Source organism: Typopeltis vanoorti, chromosome 22 (assembly GCF_054136105.1).
Source record: "Typopeltis vanoorti isolate ZY-2024b chromosome 22, IOZ_Tvanoo_1.0, whole genome shotgun sequence".
Classification (NCBI taxonomy): domain Eukaryota; kingdom Metazoa; phylum Arthropoda; class Arachnida; order Uropygi; family Thelyphonidae; genus Typopeltis; species Typopeltis vanoorti.
Genome location: NC_143570.1, coordinates 73669374 through 73685431, shown reverse-complemented (window position 1 = coordinate 73685431; position 16058 = coordinate 73669374). Strand labels below are relative to the sequence as shown.

Below are 16058 nucleotides of genomic sequence, written 5' to 3'. Positions count from 1 at the left end.
GTTGGCAGGAAAAAGACCCACAGGAGGACCAAGATATAGGTGGATTAATACAGTAAAAAGTGCCTTTGAAGACAGCAATATAAGACCTGATAATATCTGAATCTTGACAGGTAACAGATTGATTTTTTTGGAGGAAAATTGTAGATAAGAAGTTAGCGATGATGTAAATTTTTCATGTAGTACTATCATATCCTGTACACCCTTTGAGGGTATATGTCAGGAATTTGATGGTGATGATGATCAATAGAGAATTTATTGTTTAATCACATTTAACTGGCAAAACTGCTCCAAAACACTATTAGTGTAACTATTAAGAAATATTATTAAGGGGAAAAAATGTTAACAAAGCAAACCAATGATGCTACGGTAGAGAGAGAGGAATAAATGTGTACTAACTAATTAAGAGTTACATCACCCTTTATAATTTCCATCCCTGATTTAGGGATCTTGTCTCTGAGATGAAACAACCTCCAATGGCAAACAAAACTATTTTGTTTGTTTGATGACTGCAGATAACCGCAGCAGGTCTGATGGATATTGGTTCTATGACCTTATGAACTACTGAAGCTGTAAGAATTGTCATTCACGGGAAGATATTAACAATCATTAGTGTTTTCTTGCAATTAGCATCTTCTCAAAACTCGAACTGTGACAACAGGAAATGGTATATCTCAAACGATGATGTCAAAAAGATAAAGCATTATCTTATATTCTGAATTTTCCAATTAGAAACAATATGACATAACACTGTAAAATTCTTTAAAAAAACTGATGAATGTAAAACAGTTACAATAGTGTCAACCATCACTGATGAAATTTCTAACAGTTATAGGAATAAGCTGATTTTGATATAAAAACAACTTTACCATGTGCATCATTTAATTAAATGTGACATGGAAGAAGAAAGGGGAAATAAGTATCTAACACTGAGTATAACAGTAAATCAGTCTCATATGGAACTAGCAGGGTTTTTCATTCCTTGAAACTCAAGTTTTTCATCCCATAAAAGATGCAAATTAGAGAGAATATATGCAATATAGATATAGGAATATGGGAATAAGGATTAATCAACAACCTATTCTGTCGCATCTGGTTTCAAAAGCTTTCGTGGCATCATGTGGGTCTAGGTGTAAGCATAAAACAGAATAGAATGAAAAGAGAAGCCAGAGATGAGTCACTCCATTTGACAGGCAGGTCGTGTTTACCTTAAATGGAGCTTTGAAAAAGCTTAAAATAAATGATAAGCTCCCCACTTGCAATTATTAATTTACAAAAAAAAAAGTCAAAAGGACAGAGTGGTTAAATCTCTTTCCTGAATATATACTTAAAATAACAAAAAAAGAAACTAAAATCATCAATTATAAAAAAATCATAGAAGTGTGCAACTTTTATTTAGATCATGTAGAAATTTTTAAGGATATTCAGATTTGTAAAAAATAAAATAACTAACACTACATCTGTTAATGATCAGCAAACATAAAATTATAAACTAAAACCAGACAAGTAAGTAACTTACATCTCTAACATTGTGCAAGCATTGAGAAAGTTGGTTAAATAGAGAATTTAATAATCCTTCACGCTGTTCATCCTGTCCTTTCAAGCACATGAGAACTAAGGACAAAAAAGGCTGATGACTTAAAAGAGATGCACTGCAATAAAATAAAAATAAATAAATACATCATAGAACATATAAAAATAACAAAATATCCTAGTGAACCTTAAAGACGTGTTTATATATAAATGACATAATAAACAATTCTAATTTGTGCAGGAGAATACTTTAATAGTTTGTGCACAATTACATGTAACTTCAGTAAGAAAGGTACATATATTTTAAATAATGAATATTTTTAATGAAATGTCTTATGATGAGTATGTTGATTTTTTTGACCAAAAATGAATGTAACAAAAGATAACTAACACTGGGTTTAATTTTATAAACTTGGTTTTTAATCCTTTTTCCCAAGCAAGCAAACAAGCATTTAAGTCAAGTTTGCGGCTGAAGTATTTTCAGGTCTGAGGCAACTCGTGGTAAAGGTGGAGTAAGCTCTGATTACTTTCCTTAGTATCTCCCATAATACAAAGCACATCTCCTTGCAGACATGTATTACACTATGCATTAAGAGAAGGACCACTACCCAGACCAGTTTCGACCTTTACTGAGGTGAAAAAGTAAAGGGTTACTCATCATAGGCCTAGAGTAGTTAGTACAGGGGTGCAAGAGAGCATGATAGTATTAGGAGAAAAAAAGACAGATATATAGCATGAGAGAAAGAGAAAAGGCCTCAGCTCTTTTATATCATCATACTGCCAAAGGCTATAAGTTTTCCTTTTTCACCAATCTCATATATATGAACAACCAAAAGACCAATTGAAACTAAAGCACAAAGATGACTGGTACCCAGGTGGTTAGCCCCATCTGAATGATGTCAAAAAGCTATGATGCTATGCATTAAGGGAAGGGCCCTAAGGAAAGTGATCAGAGCTTACTCCACCTTTACCACGAGTTACATCAGACCTGAAAATACTTCAGCCGCAAACTTGACTTACCTGCTTGTTTGCTTACTTGGGAAAAAGGATTAAAACCAAGTTTATAAAATTGCTTGGTATCTTTAACATACAGTATACCCAAGGTAAAAAACTTTCTACATCTTTCTCTCATCCCAAGATTTTTATTTAATAATGTCAGAGCACCATGTGGCAACTTGTATAGGTAAAATTTATAAGTTCTGTATTACTTCAACTTTGGCATCTCAGGGTCTGCCTCCCACTGACGAGACCTCAATAAAGGTCGAAACCGGTCTGGATAGTGGCCCTTCCCTTAATGCATAGCATCATACATGTCTGCAAGGAGATGTGCTTTGCATCATGGGAGATACTAAGGAAAGTGATCAGAGCTTACTCCACCTTTACCATGAGTTGCCTCAGACCTGAAAATACTTCAGCCACAAACTAGACTTACCTGCTTGTTTGCTTACTTGGGAAAAAGGATTAAAACCAAGTTTATAAAATTGTTTGGTATCTTTAACATATAGTACAGTGGTGTAGCATGCCCATTTGGGTTGGGTGTGCTGTCGTGTGGGTTATGGGTGTGCGTCTGCATAAAATTTTCCGGTGGGACAAAGCTTGGAGACAAATAATTACATCAATAAATTTTATAATTATTGATTCAATTAAATAATTACATCAATCTTTTAGCATTTTTTGATGTAATTATTTGTCGATGTAAACTATAAACACATTATTTTAATTTTACATTGATTTTAATGATCTTTAATTCTTGGGGGAGGGGGGGGGGTATTCAGAATTAATACAGTTTTTTGCACAATTTCATATATAAAAAAATTGACCAGCATATTTTATTAAAAATCAACTAATTAATTAATCCCCAAATCCTAAATTAAATTATTTCAGTTTAAAAGCAAAAAAATCATAAAACTAACAAGTAAAATAATATTAAATTACATACACTTACCTTTTAAAAATGTATATTTCTGTTTAAATTTGTTTCACTATAAATTTACAATTCACTCAGTGACTCACTAGACACAAAGGGCAAATGAACTGGTCTCTGTTCACAACAGTGATGAACATTTTTTTCACAAATCAGAAAAAGATGAACCAAAAACAGGAACATGTGTTTTATTGCTAGTGATCTTTCCTCCTTCCAGTCTATGTCTCTGAAGTTGAAGTTCCCCATAATAATTACTTGGCTTGCACTCATTGTACTAATCTGCTGATGCATGTCTTCCACATCATCCATGGAACCTCCTGGCTTATAATAGCAACCAATTTTATGTTTTCCTATTGGCCTCAATCTCACACCAGATGACTCGAAAGAACTGGCATCTGCCTGACTGACTCCTGTTCTTGCTGGCTGCAATTCATCTGATATTATCAGTAGTACCACATCCCCTGCCTTGTCTACTCTATCCTACCTGAAAATACTAAATCCATCACATTCTATTCCTGTAACTACATCATCTGATGTTAGCCAAATTTCACTAATGCATGTAACATTGTGAGGTGGCACTAACCAATGCCCAAAACTTCTCCCTCTTGTTCCTTATACTTCTGGCATTAGTATATAGAAACTTCAGCATCCCTGTAGGTCCCTAACCACCTACCTTCACATTCTGAATTGACTACCCAATTCAATATTTTTGCTTGAGAGACTATATTCTGCACTTGTTGGTCACACTCATTTGTTTCATGGGTGCCTTCACGCATGAATTTGCACTTCAACACTCTCAGTGAACAAAGCGCTCTCTAGACACCTAATGCTGAATCCATTTCAGTGTAGTCCACCAGCACTGTACAAATCTTTATGTTCATCAAACTCAGTACATAGGTCCACCACTTTACCTCATTCCTTCTGAACAACCTAGACATTTTACTTGATAACTGTCAGTTCCACAGTGAAGAGTTCACCTTTCTATCCAATCTTAAATTATAAGACCAAAAATTACAACACTGAAGATACATTAACAAGAACTTGTATAATAACAAAACCATAAAAAACAACTATTTATCACAAGTATACCTTTTCTTTTTCTATCCATTCTATTTTTTTTTACATCTTCTCTCTATATATATGTATTCTCTCTCTCTCTCATGCCCATCAGCTGTTTGTTTCATATCACAGTAGAGCATATGTAAAATATTAATTAATTCTTTATTTATTTTGTCTTGACTTAACTTTGCTTTACTTCACTAAGTTAAGACTGTCATTTGCTTTAACATAAACTTCTCAAGGTTAATCCTACCGTGACCAATTTCTGCCCCCCCCCGCTATTAACCAAACTTTATGTTCTAAGTTTATTTAATGTACGCGGTCCCCCGCTCTCATACAAATCAATCAGAAAAAAAAATTTTTTTTTTTGCGACTGCACCATCTGACTGGGTAATTATTCCTTGAAAGTTAGGGCAGGGAAAAACAGGAATTAATCACTGACCATACCTAAATTATCTATTATTATAATTACAGCTATTATAACCTGTTTTTGTTTAGGAGTGTCTCTTATTTTAAATACATTGGCTATTATTACTCAAAAAAGGGGTATATATATTTTAGGGCATTATGGTTGGGAATAGAAGGCAATTATGGCAGAATAAAGAGGTGGAAAAATTTTGCACATACCCTGTTTGAATACTATGATGTCTTCCAATTTCATGATCCTGCTGAAGGTTGTTTATAAGAAGGGGGGAGGGTTTGACGTGGGAAAAATAAATTTGGAAACCCGGGTTTTGTGTTAATAATATATATATAAATATATATATATATATATACTATTGTGTTTAAGGCGCATATTGGAGGGCAGGGAGAAGAGAGAAGGGGAGGGGTTTACTTATGGGGAAACTGGGGCAGGGGAGAGCATTAATGGGGTGTGGACCGTTTCGGTCGACTGACCATCATTGGAACATTTTCGGAATGAGTGTAGGACTATGTCAAGACTGGAAGTTGAATCTGCCAAATAAGGGCGCTTGTTGTCGCTAAATGGCTCGAGGCGTGGCTTAATTTGTATGTTCTGGATGTCCAACATTCGGAAATTAGGTAGGGGCGGTGGACATTGATTGCATTTTCATTGCATTTTATGGCAATAGTTTCGGATATTCTAAGCATTGTTTCATTGTCTTGTTTGTCTATGATTATAACCGTGTCGATTTGGGGGATATGTTTCAGTTCAAGGGCGTGAGCTGCAATTTCTGTCTTCCCTGTACTCTGTGTTTCATTTTTATTTTTGATGTTGTGTTGCTTTTTTGTGTTCAGATAATCCAGAATGGGAATATTGCAATCCCTGAGGTGCTCTTGTAGTCTAGTCCATAAAGACCTAATTGTAAAGCCAGTGTAGGTGACATCACAGTCGTTTTGAAAGGAAATTTCTTTGTCAAAAAGACAGATTCAACTTCCAGTCTTGACATAGCCCTACACTCATTCCGAAAATGTTCCACACCCCGTTAACGCTCTCCCCTACCCTAGTTCCCCCATAAGTAAACCCTTCCCTCCTCTCTCTCTCCCCCCCAATAAGTGCCCCTAAACACAATAGTATATATATATATATATATATATATATATTTATTTATATATTATTAACACAAAACCTGGGTTTCCAAATTTATTTTTCCCACGTCAAACCCCCCCCCCCCCCCATTATAAACAACCTTCAGCAGGATCATGAAATTGGAAGACATCCTAGTATTATTATTATTATTATTATTATTATTATTTCGGACGACTCCAGGAGTCCTTAGACTCATCGAGGGAGGCCCTAAACATGATGTCCACACAACTATGCGATTACATTCTCACAGTATCTATCATACCTTGTCTTGAACTCGTTCACCGTCATAGCACCCACAACAGACTCTGGCAGCTTATTCCACTCATTTACCACTCTAAAAGTAAAGAACCCAGCTCTAACACCCCTGCTAACTACACTCTTGCCCAGCTTCCATAGGTGTCCCCTAGTTCTCCCACCACCAGTCCTGATCTCAAAAATATCCTCTGAATTAATCCTATAGAATCCCTTTATCAATTCGAATGTCTCAATCATATCACCCCTCCTCTGCCTATCAACTAGTTTCTGCAACCCACAAATCTTCAACCTGTTCTCATATGGTTCATTCCATAGACCTGTTATCAACTTAGTCACTCGCCTCTGGATCCTCTCCACCTCCTCCCCATCAAGAAGGAACTGAGGTGACCAAATCTGGGCACAGTAGTCGAGATGAGGTCTTATCAAGGCTTGGTACAGAGGTACAATAACTTGCTTGTCTCTGCTCGTCAAAGTTTTTTTCAACAACCAAGTGAGTTGATGAACTGATTTAACCACTTTTGCAATGTGCCCCCTAAACTTCAATTCCCTATCCACAAACACTCCCAAATCTCTGGCCTCATCAATCTACTGGAGTACAGTTCCACCAATGTGGTATACTGCTGCTAATCTTTTCACTCCAAAATGCATAACCTTACATTTTGTCACATTAAATTGACATCCATTCTCCTTAGCCCAGAACTCCAATCTATCTAAGTCATCCTGCAAGACTTTGACATCTTCTGCATTCACTATTGCCCTACCCAACTTTGCATCATCAGTGAACAAATGAATTGTTCCACTTAGATCCTTCCCAATATCGTTAATGAACAGATTAAACAGCAGTGGTCCAAGAACAGAACCCTGCGGCACACCACTAGTCACAGGCCGTCTTTTGGACTCTACTCCTGAATAAACTACTCTTTAATATCTCTCCATCAACCAACCACCTATCCACCTCACCAACCCTATATCCATTCCCATATGTTGTAGTTTACGGATTAGTATTCCATGTGGTATCCTGTCAAACGCCTTTGCCAGGTCCAGCAGTATCACTGTAAACCCATTTCCCTTATCCAGTTCAGCCGTCACCTTGTTATAAAACTTGAGCAAGTTACTGAAGCATGATCTACCCTTCACAAAGCCATGCTGTCCCCTGTACAGTATCTCGTTTACATCAATCCATTCCTGTATTTTTCCCTTGACTACTTTATCTAAGACCTTGACAACGACTCCTGATATGCTGATCGGTCGGTAATTTGCAACCGTAGTCTTGGATCCTCCTTTATGCAGTGAAACTATTTTCCCCTCTTTCCACACCTTCGGGACTAAGCCAGATCTGAGACTCAGATTAAACAACATGGTCAAGGGCACTGATAATTCTTTAGCCGCTTCACGCAAGACCCGTGCCGGTATACCATCCAATCCCACAGATGTGTTCACATTAAGGTTCTGTAATAGACTAGTCACCTCCACTTCATTCATCACTATTCCCGTATAAACTAATGGTTCCTTCATTTTTCAATGTCACCACCTGGATGATATGCTTTTGCAAAGTGCGCGCTCAGTAACTCCACTATATCGACTGATTCAGTGACCTCCTTACCATCGTCATTCCTTAAAATCATTTTACCGTGTACAGTTTTTTTCTTGCTTGCAGCATATTGAAAGAACTGTTTTGGATTCTCTTTTGCTTGCAAAGCTAGTTTCCTTTCATAATCCGCTTTTGCTTTTTTTACCACACTCGTTACCTTGTATTCAAACAAGGTATGTACAAAATTATTCCACCTCTTTTATTCTGCCATAATTGCCTTCTATACCTACCCATAATGCCCTAAAATATATATACCCCTTTTTGAGTAATAATAGCCAATGTATTTAAAATAAGGGACACTCCTAAACAAAAACAGGCTATAATAGCCATAATTATAAATAATAGTGTTTAAGAGGAGTAGCATGGGAATTTTCCCAGAAACTATACCCAAATTATCTATTTGCAAATCGTGACTATTTGTACTTTAATGTGCCCACAGGTTGGCATTTTTTTGGAGATAGTGCATTAGCTAAAGAACAGGCCAGGTAGTTACAAAATAAAAACATTTATTTTAAACTAGACAAGAAGTACATTACACATGAGATATTGCGATATTATTTCACTCAACCTTTTACAAGCAGAGAATGTTATTTTTTGTGACAAAACTCACACTGCACACAATTACTGGGTTAACTCGTTAGACATAAACCATGCACATACTCACTCACTACATAAACAATTTGGCAATATCCTTCCCTTAAAGACTAACTTAATAATTGCTTAACTACATGCAATTTCTTAATAGCACTGCTTCCTATATTATAATTAAGTGCATTCATAATCTAAATAAACAAGTCAATAAATAATCTTCCCACAAAAACTTGCGACTCAGTTGGTGCCTGTTTACAAAAGATTTCTTGTAAGCACATTCACAATTCTTAGATACACTTTTTTAACAATTACAAAAACTGTGCCTGCTTACATTTTACCATGAATAAAGAGTCCAAACAAATTATAGCATACTTCATCAGGTTTGTATCATCTTCTTTCTGGTTAAACTTCTTGCTGCTTGGACATCACAGACAGTCTCTTGTAGAACCTCCTCCGTCGGAAATTTCGATATGGAATTAGCCACAGTTACTGTGAGGCTTGCGCGTAACTGCACTCTGTCTGGAGACTAAGACTTGAATGCCATTGCCGAGGGAAACGGCCTGCTGCAATCTGGAGATGAAGATCCAACAGCGCTCGACGCGTGGAAAGCCCATGATGGGAGAAGAGCCTTAGCGACGAGAAGACAAAAAGCCTCAACGACAGGAACAAAAGCCTTGAGTCAAGAGCCACAATCTCATTTTATGCAACATCTTGCCCTCTGTTCTCTATGCTGTCTTTTTTGGGATTAACCTTTAGCAATGAACGTCATTGCTACCTGTTGGGTGATCATCACTTGATCTTGCGACCCTTGGTTGATCATCGCTAATCTGGCATACTACTTACAGCTTTACATGCAGGTCAACGTATATGCACTTTTACAGTAACATTCTATTTAGTACATTATTTTTTCAAAACTTTTAAATATTGAAAAAAAAACTGGAAAATCGATAGTGAAACAATTAGCCAAGTTAAATTTTTCTGCGAGAGATTTTACAGATATATTGTATTCTCTTATTTGTGATTGTGTGAATGACATCATGCCTGCTGGGCATCACAGATAGCAGAGAGAAATTTTTGGTAATGGTGGGATGGGTGCATCTGTTGATAGTGCGATAAAGTGTCTTTTCCACTTAATGACTATTTCATGTACACTGCATAAAAAAACATATAGAGGTATTTTAATTCCAATGATGTAGGAAGATATGTATATCTTGCTGATTCTTGTTGTTGCTGCTAAATTGGAAAACTAATTCCACCAGTGACTTAATTTCCTCAAAAGTGGGTTCTCACTGAATAGGATCATTTTAGGAATTGTTTTGGAAGTGCGACTGATGCACTCTATAGAAAAGCACTCGTGGTCATAAATTTCAGGTATGCTGAAATTAACAGATGGTGGAATAGACATACAAGTTTGAGATGCTTTTGATATTCTCTTAACTGTCACTTTCTCAGCATAAGAGGATTTTGGGACAGGAATGGGTGACTACCTCTTTGCCTCCAGATATTTTGCTATGTTCTGACATATAAAGAATCTCAGCGGATTCTTTATATGTCAGAATTAAATCACAAAGGATGTAACAATTGTGCTATCCTGTTGTTAATAATTTTGTCGATTTGGGCATAAGAAAAGAAAGGATGATGCTACTGGATAGAACCAGGTGACTATTCCTATGTATTAGGATTTGTCTTATATTTGTCACTTCTTGATCTTTAAGCACTGAACTTGATCTGGAACATCAAAAGAGATCTTCTAAAATACCAAACATCAAAAGAGATATCATTCATAAAATACCAAACTGCTAAATTGGAAAACTAATTCCACCAGTGACTTAATTTCCTCAAAAGTGGGTTCTCACTGAATAGGATCATTTTAGGAATTGTTTTGGAAGTGCGACTGATGCACTCTATAGAAAAGCACTCGTGGTCATAAATTTCAGGTATGCTGAAATTAACAGATGGTGGAATAGACATACAAGTTTGAGATGCTTTTGATATTCTCTTAACTGTCACTTTCTCAGCATAAGAGGATTTTGGGACAGGAATGGGTGACTACCTCTTTGCCTCCAGATATTTTGCTATGTTCTGACATATAAAGAATCTCAGCGGATTCTTTATATGTCAGAATTAAATCACAAAGGATGTAACAATTGTGCTATCCTGTTGTTAATAATTTTGTCGATTTGGGCATAAGAAAAGAAAGGATGATGCTACTGGATAGAACCAGGTGACTATTCCTATGTATTAGGATTTGTCTTATATTTGTCACTTCTTGATCTTTAAGCACTGAACTTGATCTGGAACATCAAAAGAGATCTTCTAAAATACCAAACATCAAAAGAGATCCCATTCATAAAATACCAAACAATTCCAGGGCTGTGATAACAGGCCCTAGAATTGTTTGGTATTTTATGAAATGTTATAGTAATTGGTATTCCACATGCTGATGTTGTTGTTAATTTTTCTGAGTTTTGTTGACATGCAAGAATATCAGAAGCACATAGTGTTTTTAACTGTTTTGGGACATCCTGCCAGTCTATCTAAACCATTTTAAATAAAGAAGGGTGACAGTTTTCCTATTAGCTTTTCACTTGCATGAATGATGAGAAACACTGGTACATGCGTGTTAGATGTTCTTTGTTTCTTATTTCTATTATCAAACGATGTATTTATGGTATCTGTATTTGGCTGGGGCTTTATGAAGTCCCTGGTAAACTGGAAGATGAAAGATTCATGCTCAAGGTTTTTTTTTTGTTTGTTTGGCAGCAGAGTTCCTCACCTAGCAGAGAGCTACACATGGATTTCCACTATCTAGCATGCAGTAAAAGTGCTCAGAAGTGGAATCGCACCATTAATCTGAACGCTACATCAGCACCACAGCAACACTTGTGCCCTGTCCGCCATGGGATAGTCCATCCAAATGATCCTGGCCAGGCCATCCAGGACTGCCCGTATCGCTGAAGCAGAGCACTGGATCCCCTTGATGGTGGTTTGGAAATACAATAGTAAATTAGACTCAAGAAAAGTAGGGCAAAGAACATGAAGAAAAGCAGAGAAAATGTGGATGAATGACAAGGACCAGTACCATCACTGGTCCTTGTTAGATCTGGTGGAAATCTCTTCCACCATCATCAGGTGCCCAATGTGGAGGGGATAAAAGGTTACTAAGACAAATGACTACTTTTAAGATGATATACATATTATTATATGTTATTGATCTAATCAACAATTAATTATTATATTTAGGAAACTAGCCTTTTGATGCCATCGTTTGTTAATTTCTTCCAATTTAAAAGAATCTTCGTAAGCAGAATATTTCAAACATGCAACTTGACACGGTACTAAAACATCTCACCTACTGATGATGCAATGCTTATTACTCTTGTCATGGAAGCATCTTACAAGTAAAGAAATTTAATTATATATGTGTAGTTATAAAGAGTTGAACGTATCTGTGACAAGTTTTAAACTTCTACTTACCTACGGTGAACTTGTTTATCTTTATCTTTACTTTTAGATGTAGAGGAAGATGATGGAGTACTGGAAGAGGAGGAAGACCAGTTACCACTTTCTAAAACTTGACCTGCTGACTTTAACACTTTACCCTGTACTGCAGCTGGTAATTTAGTAATTAAAGGTGCTACTAACCATATACGAGAAGGCTTATCAGCATCGCTTCTAAAAATCACATAAAGGAAGATGAAAGATGAAGAACATAATGAAATATTATTATTACTTATAAAGTTAATAACAGTTAATAAGTTTAAAAAAAATTAACTCTGCAGTCAAACTTCATAACACATCTACATACAAATCAAAGATGAATGTCATTGTGTGGTGTTAGATCATGACCCTACTTAGTACCATAGTCTGTAGAGTAGGATTCCTCGATTATTTAACACTCAGTCCATCCATGGTACTAACACACACATGCATATAAATGGGGTATTTAAGGTCAAAATTGGAAAAGTGGGAGAAGACCTCCATGTAACCTAAACAATAATATTTTACTGTATTTTCTTTTAAAAAAGTATTTAAATTTATTTAAGTTGTTTTTTAAAAGAGACAGTAAGAGCAGAAACAAAATAGGCATCAAAATGCCAACATTAGTAATTCCCTTCTAAAAGTGAAAGTTATATCTTGGTGTAAGAGAATGAAAAGATCTGACAAATGATGATGTGCGCAATTAGTTAAATCAATTAATATCCCCCACCACCACCACCACACACACTTCCTCTTATGCATTCAATAATCTACTGATCCTATCTGATTGATTCTGCAACTGTTTCAGGTAAAAAAAAAAAAAAAAAAAAAAGTTAAATATTTTATGAAATTTTATTTCAATTAATAAGAAAAATTAAAATAATGTTTTGGAAGTAGAGAAATAGAGAAATTTGGAAGAAAAAAATGGAAGTAGAGAAATTTACCTGAAAGTAAGTGAGAAAAAAATGCAGACTGAAAAGTTACAAAACATCTGTTAAATTAAACTCATATTACCGAATTAAATTATTGAAATCATTCTTGTACAAAGTATGAGATTATGATTTCAATAATTATTTTAATTATTGTGGCACTGTAAATGTTCACTACAGAGCCAGCCTTGTTGGCCAAGTGGATAGCACACCAACTCTCCAACCAACAGGCGGTGGATTTGTATCCTACATAAACCTGGATGTTTTGCAAGTGCAATATATATCCTTATGTGGATAATGGATTTCTCCTTGGGTGAGAGATGAAATTCATTGCCTGGTGTGAGACCAATGTCCTGCTTATTTGAGGTCTGAAATGGTTAGAAAAAAGTTCCAAATATGGACTTAAGAGAAAGATTTCAGGATTATGTGAAAAACAAATAATTAAAAAAAAACTTAGCCCATCCATGGTAGCAATGTACTATATATTAACAACCTTTCGCAGTTGGGAGTTGCAGAAAAAAAAAAAGATATATGCATGTACTATCGTTTTCTAATGCCATAAGAGGCTAAATCCATTTCAAATTCTAAAAACAATAATTCCAGAGGTTTTTAGGATGATTTATACAGGCAGCATCTTGCAAAAATGAAAAATCAGAATATTATTTTCAAATGGAAATATTACCATACTAAAAACAAAACAGGATTACATTTAACACTGAAAGCATAAACGAAATAAAAATTTTGCATCGATGTTTGTGCCTTTGAATGTATTGCAATGAAAAATGAAAAATTTTTCATTGCAATTTCTTACAGGAATGGAAATTAATGTTAAAAAACTGTCAAGAGTTGCATTCATCAGTTGTCTTTAAACAGTTACATACACAAAAGAAATAAAAAGAGAAACTATCACAACTGATGTTGGATACATCATGCTGGCTAAACAGGGGACTAGACGACTTTGAAAATTTATCACTCAGCACACAAGATACTCAGTTAAATGATATTTGGATAACACATAAATGACTATATTATTTTAGTAATGGAAAAGAAAACTTGAGATAGTAATAAAACATCTTTCATAAAATAAAACAAAATAAAAATACTTTGCTCATACTTGATATTTAATATTCCTTTACTGCTACAAAATGTATCGCCTACGCTACCCAAACTAGATTTCCCAATAATGTGAGAACTATCTTCACTTATTAGTTGGAAGACATCTATAGTTGATTTGGCAACATTATCTAGCCATTGATTAACATCTTGTGGTGTTTGAACACACTGCTTATACATTAGCTGCAATTCCAACCAAGAAACTCTGAGTGTCCATAAATCCAAATTCTGAAAGAATAAAAAAAAAAACTTAAATAATTTATTTATTTATTCTGAGCAAAGGAAGTATATTTCTCAATTACCTGATCTTCATATAACCAAATTTTCATATCGTAAAGTAATAAATTTAAAAGCGATACTAGGTCACATAATAAAAAACTTTATTTAAAATACTATGCAGAATAACCTATCTCAGCAATGACAGCTATATGGAGACACATCATCATCATCAAATTCCTGACATTTACTCTCAAGGAGTGTACAGGATATGATAGAACTACATGAAAAATTTACATCACTACTAACTTCCTACCTGCAATTTTCTGCCAAATCAATCTGTTACCTGTCAAAGCTACAACATTGTCAGATCTTATATTTATATATCTATCTTCTAAGACACTTTTTACCGTATCAATCCACCTATATCTTGGACTTCCTCTAGGTCTTTTTCCTGCCGACCTGGTAGAGAACACTTGTTTGGCTAATCTTTCCTCGCCTATTCTGTTTAAGTGACCATACCACCTGAGATTAGCACTGATAACGCATTCCTGGATGCTGACAATGTCAAGTTCTTTCCTAATATCCTCGTTTTTAATATGATATTGCCGTGGATGCCATCTGTTCACATCCCTAATCTTTCTCAGGACTCTCATATCTGTGGTCTCTAGTCTTTGGTCAAGTGTTTTACTTCTGACCCAGCTCTCAGATCCATAAGTTAAAACTGGTTTGAACACTGTCTTGTATACAGCTAATTTAGTGTTCCGACTAATTTCTCTCTTATTCCATATGAATTTATTCAATTGACTTCCTACCATACCAGCTTTGTTGATTCTGTTGTCTATTTCCATATTTAATTTACCTTCTTCACTAAAAACTGTGCTTAAGTACCTGAAATGTTTTACTTGTTGTATAGGTTCTCCATTCACAATGCAGTTGATATTTTCAACTTCAGCCTATTTTCATTTCCTTGTCTTGTTATTGCTGACCTTCATACCATATCTAACACAACAGTTATTCAATTTAGTCAGGGAATCTTGCAGAGTTGTAGCAGACTTATTTAGAAGTATAACATCGTCTGCATAAAGCAAAGAGCTAACATTAACATCTCAAATTCTGATTTCATGTTTAATACTACTTTCCTTCATAATGTGATCCACACGGATAATGAATAACAGAGGGGATAATGTACATCCTTGTCTCACACCAGATATAACATTAAACCATCTTCCTGTACTTCCTTCAATTCTAACTGCTGACTTGCAACTCAAATAAAGACCAAGTACTGCTTGATATAATGCCTCACTGACACCATATAACTGTAGTGTATTGAATAGCTTCTCTCTTGGCACCTTGTCATATGCCTTTTCCAGATCGACAAAACTTAAATACCAATCTTTGTTATATTCCCATGCTTTCTCAACTATTTGTCGTAAAGTGAAGATCTGATCCTGACAGCCTCTATTTGGCCTGAATCCAACTTGTTCTTCACCAAGCTTTTCTTCCCAACCGTTTCTCAAGTATACTGGCATAAATCTTCCCCGGAACACTCAGAAGGGAAATACCTCTGAAATTCTCACATTCAGTTTTATTTCCCTTTTTATATATGGGTACTATTAGAGCTCTACTCCAATCATCAGGAATTTGTCCCTCTGTCCAGGCCTTCTGAACTATGCAGTGCAGCCACTGTAAGACTTTTATACCACCATACTTCAGCATTTCTGGTCGAATATCATCTACTCCTGCTGTCTTTCCACATTTCAAGGCTTTCATGGCTTTATCTACTCCAAGTATGGATATGTATTACTCCAAGTATGGATA

The 16058-nt window shown here is 35.5% G+C and overlaps 1 protein-coding gene across 1 annotated transcript in view; it reads right to left on the bottom strand.

The window, feature by feature from the left end:
* kto (mediator complex subunit kohtalo) overlaps positions 1 to 16058 on the bottom strand; it is a 693083-nt gene that overhangs the window by 245218 nt on the left and 431807 nt on the right. Inside the window, exons 28-30 of the mRNA XM_090412482.1 lie at positions 14023 to 14249; positions 11977 to 12174; positions 1517 to 1649 (exon numbers count right to left, since the gene is read on the bottom strand). Of these exons, the coding sequence (XP_090268608.1) occupies positions 1517 to 1649; positions 11977 to 12174; positions 14023 to 14249 (558 nt within the window). The remainder of the gene's footprint in view (positions 1 to 1516; positions 1650 to 11976; positions 12175 to 14022; positions 14250 to 16058) is intronic.